The sequence below is a fragment of the Felis catus genome, chromosome D4, assembly GCF_018350175.1.
Source record: "Felis catus isolate Fca126 chromosome D4, F.catus_Fca126_mat1.0, whole genome shotgun sequence".
Classification (NCBI taxonomy): Eukaryota; Metazoa; Chordata; class Mammalia; order Carnivora; family Felidae; genus Felis; species Felis catus.
The window spans coordinates 32,119,213-32,132,026 of NC_058380.1; the positions used below are offsets into that span (position 1 = coordinate 32,119,213).

Sequence of the window (12,814 nt, forward strand, 5' to 3'; positions counted from 1 at the left end):
TAAAAACTTTGGACTTATTTTTCCAATGGTCAGTTACATATCTCCATCTAGTTCAGTTTAAGAGCATCACCATTTACCCAAGCCAACTCATTTTTCTCCTAAACTAGAAACTCGGGAATTAGTCTCAGCATTTCACATTTCCACAACCCTCATATTCACACATTTTACAAGTGTGAATGAACAAGGGTTCATTTTCTAGAATATTCTGGAATCTACCCTTTCTTCTCTTAGCCACTGCCACAAAATTTCACTGAAAATGACACAATTGCTTCTTCACTAAACTTTCTGACTTCATTTCCCTTTCCTTTCCCTGTCCCTTAGTTTTTCCCTAAGACATCCTACAACAAACCTTCTACTCTCTTTCCAGATGCATATTTAATCACATTGGTGGGCTCCCTAAAATTTTAGTTTCTCCATGGGGCCCACAAAACCTACTGCTTTGAATGCTAATCTTCACACTCTGCCCTTCTCTATTTAGTCAACCTTTCTCTGATATGCGATCTCTTCTGACTTGTAAAAATTCATACCCTCAGTCTGTGCTTATGCACTCTCCCCTCTTTGGGCATTCTCTGCTTATCTAAATCCTCTCCATAATAATAGCATGAAAATAATTTATTGTGTACTACCAATGAATGGGTACTACGTTAAACACTATATATTCATTAAATGTTGTAAGCACTATTTTACACTGAGGAAATTAAATAATTTGTCCAAGATCACATTTGAAGTAAATGTCAACACTAGGATTATAATTCAGATCTATCTCAACGCATGAGTTGAACATTTAAATTCTGTCCCCATTACAATATAACATCTAACTCAGGTCAAGCTGTACCCCATCCTTACACTCTAGTGTAAGTGTAGTCCTCCTTCTCTCATTGCTAATTACTGCTTAAACTGACAGCAAACTATTTTATGCTAAATGATTCTTTAGTATTTTCATTTTTCTAAATCTTACCTAAACTAGGTTGTAAATTCTCTGTACGCAGAGAATTAAAGAAACTCTTAACATGCCTCCACAAGGGTATAACATATTCTTTTTTAAAAAAAAAAACTTAATGTTTATTTTTGAGAGTCAGAGTGTGAGCAGGGGAAGGGCAGAGAGGGAGTGGGACACAGAATCTGAAGCAGGCTCCAGGCTCTAAGCTGTCAGCACAGAGCCTGACACCTGCCCAAATCCTACAAACCATGGGATCATGACTTGAGCCATGCAGGTGCCCCTAGAGTATTCTTTTCATAGCAAATAGCTATCCCTTATTGAGGCAGGTTAGAAGTGTGCTTTACATATCTCCATCATTTCATTTACACATATAATGAATATTCAATATTTGCTTTACTTAAATCAGGAGCAGACAAGATGAATTATATTTAGAGGATATAAGTGAATGTAAAATTTTCAGCAAGAGCAGACACCCAAAATATGTGTATGTATTCCATTTTTTGTGTCTCTTCCACGTTGGGTCATCCTTTTTTAATGTTACTTCTGGACTTCTCTGTACTTGTAATTATTTGAATTGGTTATTACAAAAATGCTGCTCTGCCTTTATGGTAATAATTAGCATCAGACTGAATATTCAAGTTATGGATTTTGGCAAATATAAAGTCCAAATCTTGTTTTAATATATATATATATATATATATATATATATATATATATATATTTATTTATTTATTTATTTTATACCTGTGTCTCTAAAGTATTTCTGCTTTCATATGCTCTTTTCCTTCTTATGAAAGCATTTTCGTTTTAAATAAACCCACTGTTAAGCAATGCTGCGATAGGCCTATTCCTGAGAATTCACTCCTGGTAGGATCTTGGGAGTTTTTTCCTCTGAGGGGTGTAGTTCCTCATCCTTTGTTAAGTGTTTTCCATGACCCCTCCATCCCTTAGGTCAAAAGCGCACCAATAAGGAAGGTTCACAAACAACGTCCTGGAGAGCGGCCCACCGGGCGGCGACACCAACACGTCTGTGGCCAGAGGTCCAGGTGTGAGCTCATTGGATCGGAGAGATAGCAGCTGGACCAGCGGCCTGCGGAACTGAAGCCGCCACCTCTGCCCAGCTGTGGAAAACCGCAGGAAGCAGGTTTCCACGCGAAGCCAGCATTCGGGCCCGGCGGGAAGTTAGCGAAACAGGATCCTGGGTCCTTTCCTGGGCAGCGGGCCCCGCCAGGCCCCATTGGGGGCAGTGTCCCGCCGAGCGCGGTGGGACAGGCTCACTTCCTTGTGTGCTTTCTCAGAAATCTAGGCCGTGCCCGCCCGCACCCCCATTTTCATGATCATACAAGTGGACGCCAGAGTTTATTTTGGACATGTTTTTGAGATCACAGAAGCCGTATCCACTAGACCTGAGGAGTTGCTCAGTCCCAAAACCGGTACTAAGCCGGGAACCCCTGTGGTAGGCTTTGTAACGGCCCAAAAACCAAAGGCTAGAGGGCGTGTTCAGGGCCCAGGTGCAGGCTTAGAGACAAGTAACTGCTCTCGGTAGCCCCGCCCCTCAGCCCGCCCTCCCCGCACCCGCCCATCTTAGTTCTCTCTGGTCTGTAGCTTCTTCCCTCGCTGCTTCCTCTTTAAGGCGGAACCGGGCGTCGATCTCGCGAGATCCGGGTTGGCGCCGTGACCTCCATGTGGGAGCTAGAGCTCTCTATAAGTAAACACTCCGCGCGGCGCAGACAAGGCTTCTTCCTATTTGTGAGGCGGCGGTTGCGGTAGTGGCGTACCCTGCGACTGGTTCCGGTTTCCTTTCCTTCTCGGCTCCGCTGGGCGGGCGTGAGGTCTAGCAGTCACCGCCGCCAGTGGGGCCCAGCGTCTGGTCGGTTTCCTTCGTTTGTGCGCGCGCTCGCCCGCCACCCGCAGAGAGCCGGAGCCTCTGGGGAAGCCGCACGGGCCGGGCGGGGAGCGGCGTCCGAAGAGCAGGGGGAGACAAAGCCGGGCCAGCCCCCTTTCCCGGAGCCAAGATGTGGATCCAGGTTCGCACCATCGACGGCTCTCAGACGCGCACCATTGAGGACGTGTCTCGCAAAGCCACAATTGAGGAGCTGCGCGAACGGGTGTGGGCGCTCTTCGACGTGCGGCCCGAGTGCCAGCGCCTGTTCTACCGGGGCAAGCAGGTGAGGCGTACCCACCGCACCCTCTCGGGAAGCCCGGGGTGAGGGCTGCAGGGCGCCTCCAAAACGCGTGGGCTCGGCGGGCCGGAGGGCTTGGTTCGCAGCGCGTGTAGAGAGCACCTGGCTCCTCCTGGGTTGGGCAGCTCGCGAGGCTCATAGCGCATGCCCAGGGCCCGCCGAGGGGGTGCAGCGGGTCCCTACCAGCTCGTTGTGGAAGTGCGCCCGGAGGGGTGAGAGGAGGGGACGCCCAGAACGCAGAGACCTCACCCCTCTTTCTCAGCTGGGCAAGAGCAGCTCGCAGCAGAGCCCGCTAGAGCGTCTGGGTTGCCTCGCTTCCCGCGCTCAGTGGGGTCCGGCGCCCCTGGAGGCGGGGAGGGCAGCTGGCTCTGGCGGCCATGCCACGGTGCGGGTGGGGAGGGCTGACCCGGCTAACGGCTCGCAGTGCTTCCGCGGCTCGCAGATAGGAGAGGGGAAACTTAAAAATCGCTTCCTCTTTGGCACAAGATCCCTAGTTCTGCCTCCTCGCTGTGAAGGGTTTTGAACACACTGAAGATTCGAAGGTTTTCCAAAACTTCTGGCTCCCTTCCTTCACCTTCTCTTCTAAAATTGAAATCTGTCTTGAAGATTGGAGACTTGGGCTGAAGGAGCGAGCTCTTGATGTAATTCGGAATCGGGTTTAAGCTGCCAGGTATAGGCAAGGGGGATTATTTTCAGAGTGGAAAAGAGTACGAAAGGCTGTTTTATTCTTCCTGTTCTCACCTTCTAATGTCCCCCTCACCCAAGCTTTTAACACTGCAACTGGAGCATAACCAGCGGTACGTACAAGGCTGAAAGTGGTATTGGTAGTGAGTGAGGGTGTTTGTGGGTGTCTCTAGTAGTTACATGCATGGTATGGCCCTGCCCTGACCTATTGAATATTTTACCTATACCAGAGGTCTCTCATGGTCTATACCTAGAGGCAGGTCTCTATTTTGTCTTTGCCTTATTATTATTTTTCAATTCACTAAAAAAGGTGGCATTCTCCAGTTGGGTAGACCACAGTTTGGCTCCAGTTCTGTGGTTTGGAATAAAAGTAGCTTGTTGATTTGGTGGAAGTAACGTTTTTTTTGTTTTATTTTTTTATTTTTTTTTTTTATTTTTGAGAGAGACAGAGACAGAATGCGAGTGGGTTGGGGCAGAGAGAGAGGGAGGCACAGACTCCGAAGCAGGCTCCAGATTCTGAGCTGTCAGCACAGACCCTGACACGGGGCTCGAACTCTGGGGCTGTGAGATCAGGACCTGAGGTGAAGTCGGCCACCCAACCTACTGAGCCACCCAGGCACCCCATCGTTTTCCTATAGCCACAAAGGATTTGAAAGGAATATTTTTCTTCTCTTCATAGGTTTAGCTTCAAAAACTACCCAGAAATTTCAGAGTAACAAGATTATGCTCAGAGAAAGTGCCAAGGTTATTTTAATTTGTTTTTATTTTTAATTTATTTTAATTTTTTTAATGTCTACTTATTACTGAAAGAGCATGAGCAGGGGAGGGGCAGAGAGGGGGAAGCACAGAATCTGAAACAGGCTCCAGGCCCTGAGTTGTCCGCACACAGCCGGATGAGGGCTCGAACTCACAAACCGCGAGATGGTGACCTGTGCCACCCAGGCGCCCCTGTTTTGTTTCCAAATAAGTGGTAGCATCTTTCATAATGTGTTTGCAGCTCTTTTACGTCGATCATTTACTGTTTGACTTGTAAAACACATGTTCAATTTTTAGTTGTAAATCTTGCTTTTGAAATCGTGTATGTTAAACCCCATGTAGCTTTATATTGCTGTACCTCCAGTGATCCCTTTTTTATCTTTTGGTCAAAGATGAAAATTAGGTTATCAAGTCTTCTGAGTTTTATTTTCTAGGTAGGGATAATAGTACATGAATTCTGGGATACTTAGGTGACTTCAGCACAAGAGAGAAATGAAGCATGAGAATATATTCCTGGGCAACACACCTAAAGTCTAATTATCAAAAATGCAAAAAGAGAACCTGCACATGGCTGCCTTGAGGAAAAAGTAGAAATAGAGTTACATTTAGGTCAACAAAGTAGACTTCCAGTAAACCAGGAAGTCAGTTCCAGGTTTAGGGAAAAACTGTTCAGGGTAATTATCCTTTTGTACTTCTTCCCCCAGGACTCTTAACTCACTACTTTGATTTCTTCAGCTCAGTGATAAAGCAGTAGGGATGAGGAATGGACCTTCGGTGCCCCATTGAGTTGAAGACAGAAGGATGACACTGCTGTGTTTTGTTTACTTCTCTGTGAGCTAAGTAGCCATGGCAGTGATTATTATCTCTTTGGAGTTCACAGTGCATGGAGAGAGTAGTATGTCTATAGCAGACAACTACTGGATTGGCATCACAGGGCTTTCTCTCACTTGTAAACTGCCTTTGTGCTTATCAGAAAAAGGCACCCCTTACTACATAGTGAGAAAAAAAGTCATAGATAAATTTATGGTGTCTGTGATGTAAGTGGTACCCTTTCTCCCTTATTCCCCACCCCTTTTTGTTAGGATTGTTACTTATAGTCTTTGGTATATATCACTTGTGGATATTTATTATAGATGCTCAGCTCACCCCAGAATTGCAAGTGGTTGAATATAACAAGACCGCATGGGAGATTCTCATGACCACCAGAGTTGAAAAATAGTCGGTCTCCTAATTTCTTACTCTTCAAAGTATGGTCCCTGAATCAGCAGGACCTGCAGCCTTACCTTCACCTGGGAGCCTCACGCTACACCTATCGAAGTAGAATCCATATTTTTAATAAGGTCCCAGGTGATCTCTATGCAAATTAAATTTGAGAAGCAGAGTAGTTGATTCCACTTTTGTGGGTCAAAATAGCAATTTTGGGCTGTGAGTTCTGGTTAGAGTAGGGTAACCTCACTTGGACATTACTCTGGGAGTTTGAGTGTGCATCCTGGGGATTGGGTCTTTAGGGAAGAGTTAGGTTGATGGATCTCTAAATATTTTGAAAATCCGGAGCTTTCCTACTTTTAAAGGAATTTGTTCCCTCCTCTTTTTTTCATTTGTATCACTGTAGATGGGACATGAACCAAAGCTGAAGAAAAACGGAGTAGTTGCTTTTGCCCCTAGATTCTGTTTTCACATGGATTACAAAGTAAAAGTTTTTGCCTATTTAAAGGGGAAAGAGAATGTGTATGTCATATTTATATTATATATGTGATGGGAAAGATACATAAAAGTTGTCAACCTCATGCCCTCTACCTGCATTCTTTATCAGTAACCCCTTTGGAATGAATTCTCCTCCCCTGACTTCTCAGCAATTGTCAGTTGGTGTTTGCTTCCTAGTTTTCCCTTGCATCACTTTTCTAGTTCTTACTGTTACCTGGAATTTCTGACTTCAACCCAATACAAATTGAAGACTGCAGTCTGGCAGAAAAAAACAAAAAACAATAATAAAAAAATTCTAGGGCCATTTCTGCCTTTCTAGTATTCTAAGACTGTGCCCCTGTCTTCTAGGATGGCAGTTGGAAACATTTTCAGCTATGAGACATTGATGGACTATAGTTACATGCCTGAAACGCATAGGTGTTTATAATTTCTAAGTGACTCAATCTCTTTCTTACAGTATAATATAAATGACAGTGATTCCAGTCTGCACTTTCATTAATTTGGGGGCACTTCACTACTTTTCAAGTAACATTCATTCCAACATTATTCACAATAGCCTAGCTGTGTGGAAGTTACTGTGCAATGGCTGATAATCACTTTTTTTTGAAAACTGAATACCTATGAATTAGGGAAGGAGTAGATAATGTGGGTAAAAGTGACTCTCCTAGCAAGCATGAATAATTGAAGGAAAAGTTACATGTTAATGTAAACCTAACTTCTGTTATAGGGCCTCATTCCTTGATACGCTTCATGTTTTACTACACACATTGCTTTTCCTTTCAAACGAAATCCCATTTGAAGCAGCTTATGTTATTTGGACCAATCACTTGGTAGAAACTAGTCAGAGGTATTGAATATGAGAATGTCCCCACTATCGCTCTGACTCTTGTGCCTCAGATTTCAATGGAAAAATGTTTATGGAAGCACTTTGGATTTCCAGTTATTTTACTGCCTTCACAGCTCTCTTCATTTTAGGAAATGTCCTTCCAGTTAATTTGCATGTACTGTACTGTTTTGGTTTGGTTTGCATGCCCTATAAATGTTAACAGAGTTTTTATTTTCTGCTTTGAACACTGTCATAATGTGCAATAGTTGTATGTTTGATCACATTGTACTTATTTAACTATTCCAGAACTAGTATGTTCTCACCTTTTTTGGGGGAAAGGAGTATTGGAGAATGTCAAATGAAGGTGTGAATGTATAGTTCTTTTGCTCCTTGAGTTTGTTTTCTCCAGGAATTCAGGATTAGAGGAAGTTGTTGTTTGCTAATATTGCTTACCTTATTTATTTATTTTTTATTTTTTCTATATATGAAATTTATTGTCAAATTGGTTTCCATACAACACCTAGTGCTCATCCTAAAAGGTGCCCTCCTCAGTACCCATCACCCACCCTCCCCTCCCTCCCACCCCCCATCAACCCTCAGTTCTCAGTTTTTAAGAGTCTCTTATGCTTTGGCTCTCTCCCACTCTAACCTCTTTTTTTTTTTTTTTTCCCCTTCCCCTCCCCCATGGGTTTCTGTTAAGTTTCTCAGGGTCCACATAAGAGTGAAACCATATGGTATCTGTCTTTCTCTGTATGGCTTATTTCACTGAGCATAACACTCTCCAGTTCCATCCACGTTGCTACAAAGGGCCATATTTCATTCTTTCTCATTGCCACATAGTACTCCATTGTGTATATAAACCACAATTTCTTTATCCATTCATCAGTTGATGGACATTTAGGCTCTTTCCATAATTTGGCTATTGTTGAGAGTGCTGCTATAAACATTGGGGTACAAGTGCCCCTATGCATCAGTACTCCTTTGCTTACCTTATTTAAAAACAAAACAATCTCTAATCCCTATAAGGATTTATCTGGTTGTTGACCTGAGAGACTCCTTAGGCTTATTTGGAATAAGCATGTTAACTAACCTGTGAGATGGTGTCTAATTCCCCCTGGGAAATTTGTGAATTTTTTGATCCCATATTGTAGTTAAAACTGTGAACATCTGTAATGTGCAGGATTGTGCTAGATGTGTTTTGGGACCACTTGAATTAAAATTACTCATCTAGTACATTTAGTAAGTCTATCAATATTTATGGACAAACTTTCATTCTTTGGTGGATTTTGGAAATATGGCCTTATTGTGTTAGGGAGTTGAGGATTGGTGACAGGAATGATATACAAAGGGGGAAATGAATAGTGATTAAATTAGTAATGTTTCTGGGGAAATGATAGTTTTGATATTTATGGAGTTTGGTTTTATTACTGTATCATGGTGAAATAGCCAACTGATTTTATAAAGAAACAAAATGGAGACTTTTAGTTTTCAAGGGTTTCTGTAACAAAGTACTAAAACTTACATGGCTTAAAACGATAGAAATTTATTGTCTTCTATTTCCAGAGGCTATGAGTCTGAAATCAAAATATCATCAGGGTCATGTTCCCTGGTTCTAATAGAGAATCCTTGTTTCCTTCAGCTTCTAGTGTTTGCCAGCAATCCATTGTTAAGTTCCTTGGCTTGTAGGTGCATTGCTCCATTCAGGTGGCTGCCTCCACATCTTCCTTCTGTGTTTGTTTCTGTGTTCCAAATTTAAACTTTTTATGAGGATGTCAATTACAGTGGTTTAGGGCCCACTCATATGACCTAATTTTAATTGATTACTTCTGTAAAGATCCTGTTTCCAAATAAAGTCACATACTGAGATATTTGGGATTAGGACTTCCGCAAATTGGGGAGGTGGGCAAGGTCTCTACCAAAATATTGGTAAGTTGCAAGATAATTTATTCACTATTCATCCTGGAAGACTTTTTATGATACAACTTGACAACCTTTACAAATAGAATTAGAGAACTTTAGGCAAGTGGAATACCATGAACAATAATTGTAATTATTCTTCAATTTTTTTTGATTTAAAAAAAAATTACAGTGCTTCAGAAACAAAATTTTTAACTTAATGTCTTTATGAACACAAGATCATAAAACCTCTTTCAAAATTCACCTTCCTTTCTTACAGTGGATTCAGATACTGTTAATTAAAATAAATAAGACCTGGTGAGAAATCTAGAGTTTTTCTGCCTGGGTGTTGAAGTCACAGAAGCAATGGTACATTCTTGGTTTCAGTGGCTATCTGTCTTCCTGATAGGTAATACAGAATGATTCTTAAGAATTTATTGAGGTCCTGAGAAGATGCTGACATCAGAGGCCATAAAGTAGTAGGAATGGTTTTAAGTTCACTAAATTGCATTGCTATGAATTTTGTTTTAATAATTTGGCTAGGACATTTGAGTAACTAAAGATGTAGAAAGATCAAATTTTGAGAGAAACATTTTAATCTTTTTTATTCTTTTTTTCTAGTTGGAAAATGGATATACTTTATTTGACTATGATGTTGGACTGAATGACATAATTCAGCTACTAGTTCGCCCAGACCCTGATCTTCCTAGCACATCTAAACAGACTGATGTACAGGCCAAACCCTGTTCTAATAGCCCACCTAAAGTAAAGAAAACCCCAAGGGTGGGACTTTCTGGTCAGCCGTCTACATCAACTTGTGATTTTCTTATTGATCCTGGCATTGGGCTATATAAGGTATGTTGTCTTCTTTAGACTTCATAGTTGTGAGAATACAGATGTCTGTTCTCTTTAGAATGTTTCAAATGGCAATCAATCTTCACTTATTTGCAAGTAAAGACTGAGCTGTTGATACTTTAACTTTTAAAAGTAGTCTTTAAAAATTGTGAAGTATATAGATAAATGTATATAAAATGTATAAGTACAGTTTAAAGAATATAAAACAAAAACCTGTGTAATTGCAGTGAGGTTAAGTAGAATAATGCCAGTTCCTTTTTAAAGCCTTCTGTGTGCCTCTCCCAGAACATATCTTCCTCTTATCTGAAGAGGTAAACTATCATGATCATTTTGTTTTGTTTTTCTTTAGTGTTACTACTTATGTTATCTCTAAAAAAATGATTTGCTTTGCCTATATTTGAAGTCTATCTAATGGAATTCTGCTTTTTCACAGCTTTGATTCTCATGCATATAGTTGTATTTTACTTTTCATGATTACATTATTCTATTAACATGCTACAGTATATTTAATCCATGATTAATAGATACATTTGGGCTTTTCCCAGTTTCAGCTATTTTGAACTTTTGTGTATCTAGGTGCACATGTTCTAGAATTTCATTAGGAATTTTTGTCTAGAAATAGTGCTCGTTCACTCACAGGATGCTGCATAACTGCTGTCTACTGTGTTCCATTGGTCTGCTTGTGTATTTCTGTGCTTATACTATTCTAAGTACTAGTAGCCTAGTAGACTGTTACCTCCCTACCCCCCATCTCCCAGATCTATTCCTATTCAAGGGTGTCTTGCTTAACACTTGCATGTAAGAATTTTAAAATTAGTTTGCCAAAACTCTGCAGATAAGTAATATGGGATTTTGATGGGAACTGAATCTATAGAGTAACTTGGAGAATTGACCTTCATTCTTGAACATAATGTCTCCATCAACTTCGATCTTTACCTCATTATCAGTTTTCTCTATATATCTTATTCTAGTAGCTGCATTTTTAAATGCTATTATAAATGGTTATCTTTTAAAATTGTGATTTGTTTGCATACATATGGAAGTGCAATTGATAATATTTATTGACCCTTGTATCTACCAACTTTTTCAAATTCTAATAAATTTTGTAGAAATAATTGACAGTTTTGCTTCATCCTTTTCTATCCTTAAAACTATTTTTCTTCATTCATACTGGTTGGGACAAATTGGGACCTAGACTCAATTTTTTAGAGCATTTTTAAGGCGAAAATGTAAAAAATTGGTAGCTGAAATAAATTATTTAAGAAAATGCAAATAGAGATAATTTTTGATCTAAGGAGAAATGCAGAAAGTCCATATGTATATAGAATCAAGAAAACCCACCAAGACCTATATCTCCAAAGTACCTGGTCTAGATGGCTACACTGATAAATTACCTTAAACCTCTATTGTATTATCTAAATTGACCCACATCTTAAAAAAAAGGAAAGCTTTCAGTTGCTTTTTAAATTTAATATAATACTGATTCTAAAACATGACAAAAAGGACACCAGTATCACTACATATTGATGTAAAACCTAAGTTATATTTAGCAAATAAAATTATGATTATATGTTAAAAGAACATAATACCTTGACCAAGTATGGTTTGTCAAGAAGTGGGATAGTTCGTTATTTGGATTTTTTTTTTTTAATAGACGTTTCAAGTATATAGCTTTATAGTTTGCCACCTAAAATTCAGGTGTACAGCTTTATAATTTGGTAACACTACAAGGTGATCACCACGAGTCTAGTTACCTTCTGTTACCACACAGTTGACTCCCTTCACCCATTTCACCCAACCCGCAATATAGTAATATAATTCATCATATTAATAAATAAGTGATCTAATCTTAAAGGGGGCGGTCCATTTCTAAATTTTAAAAAATCCTTGGTAAGTGAAACAAGGGGAGTGGATGAATATTTTAAACCATACTTCATATAATAGTGGGGAAAAGCCAAAAGCCTTCCCATTAAAGACAGGAGCCACAGAAGTCAGTTAATGCTGTTACTTAACGTCTTTCTAGATGATGCAGATAGGCAGGAGAACAACAAAGTGTAAATATTGGAGAAGGCAAAGTTATTTATGGATATATGGAAAGACTAAGATAAACCTATTAGAATGATGTGAGCAGTCAGTAAGGTGGCTCTTTAAATACCAATAGCTTTCCTTGTTACCATCATTTAGTAAAAGAAAAAAAACTTACAATAAGAAAATGTAAAGTCTGGGAATATTAACATGATATGAGCAAGACATATCAATTAAAACTTCTATGGGGGTGCCTGGGTGGCTCAGTCGGTTAAGCATCCAACTTCAGCTCAGGTCATGATCTCACAGCTTGTGAGTTCGAGCCCCGCGTCGGGCTCTGTGCTGACAGCTCAGAGCTTGGAGCCTGCTTCGGATTCTGTGTCCCTCTCGTTCAGCCTCTCACCTGCTTATGCTCTGTCTCTCTCTTTCTAAAAATAAATAAAACATTAAAATAAATAAATAAAAAAACTTTTATGTAGTACTCAAAATTTAGACAGAATTATTAATATTGAAAGTCCCCTTTTGGAGATTTCATCCCTCTGAGTAACCAGTATTTTCTATGTTTTTTTCTAAATAAATTTGTTATTTTAGGACAATTTTAGATTTATAGCATAATTGGGAAGATACTAGAATTTTCCATGTATTACACACCTGGTTTGCCCTGTTAACTTTAGCATTTTACATTAATGATACTATGGTACATTAGTTATAATTAATGAGCCCTGTCTCCTTAGCTTTTATCTAATGTCCTTTTTCTATTCCAGAATCCCATCTAGGGTAGCATATTTACATTAGTGCGATAGAAAATGGTTGTTGAATTTCCTTAGGTTCCTCTTGGCTCTGACAGTTTTTCAGACTTTTCTTTTTGATGACCTTGACAGTTTTGAGGAGTACTGGTCAGATACTTCGTAAAATACCCTTCTATTAGTATTCATCTTGTTTTCC

General features: G+C 40.0%; 1 protein-coding gene across 1 annotated transcript in view; it reads left to right on the forward strand.

The window, feature by feature from the left end:
* Positions 1-2,517: 2,517 nt before the first annotated feature.
* UHRF2 (ubiquitin like with PHD and ring finger domains 2) overlaps positions 2,518-12,814 on the forward strand; it is a 79,347-nt gene continuing 69,050 nt past the window's right edge. Inside the window, exons 1-2 of the mRNA XM_003995480.6 lie at positions 2,518-3,108; positions 9,611-9,844. Coding sequence (XP_003995529.1) covers positions 2,956-3,108; positions 9,611-9,844 — 387 coding nt within the window. The 5' untranslated portion in view covers positions 2,518-2,955. The remainder of the gene's footprint in view (positions 3,109-9,610; positions 9,845-12,814) is intronic.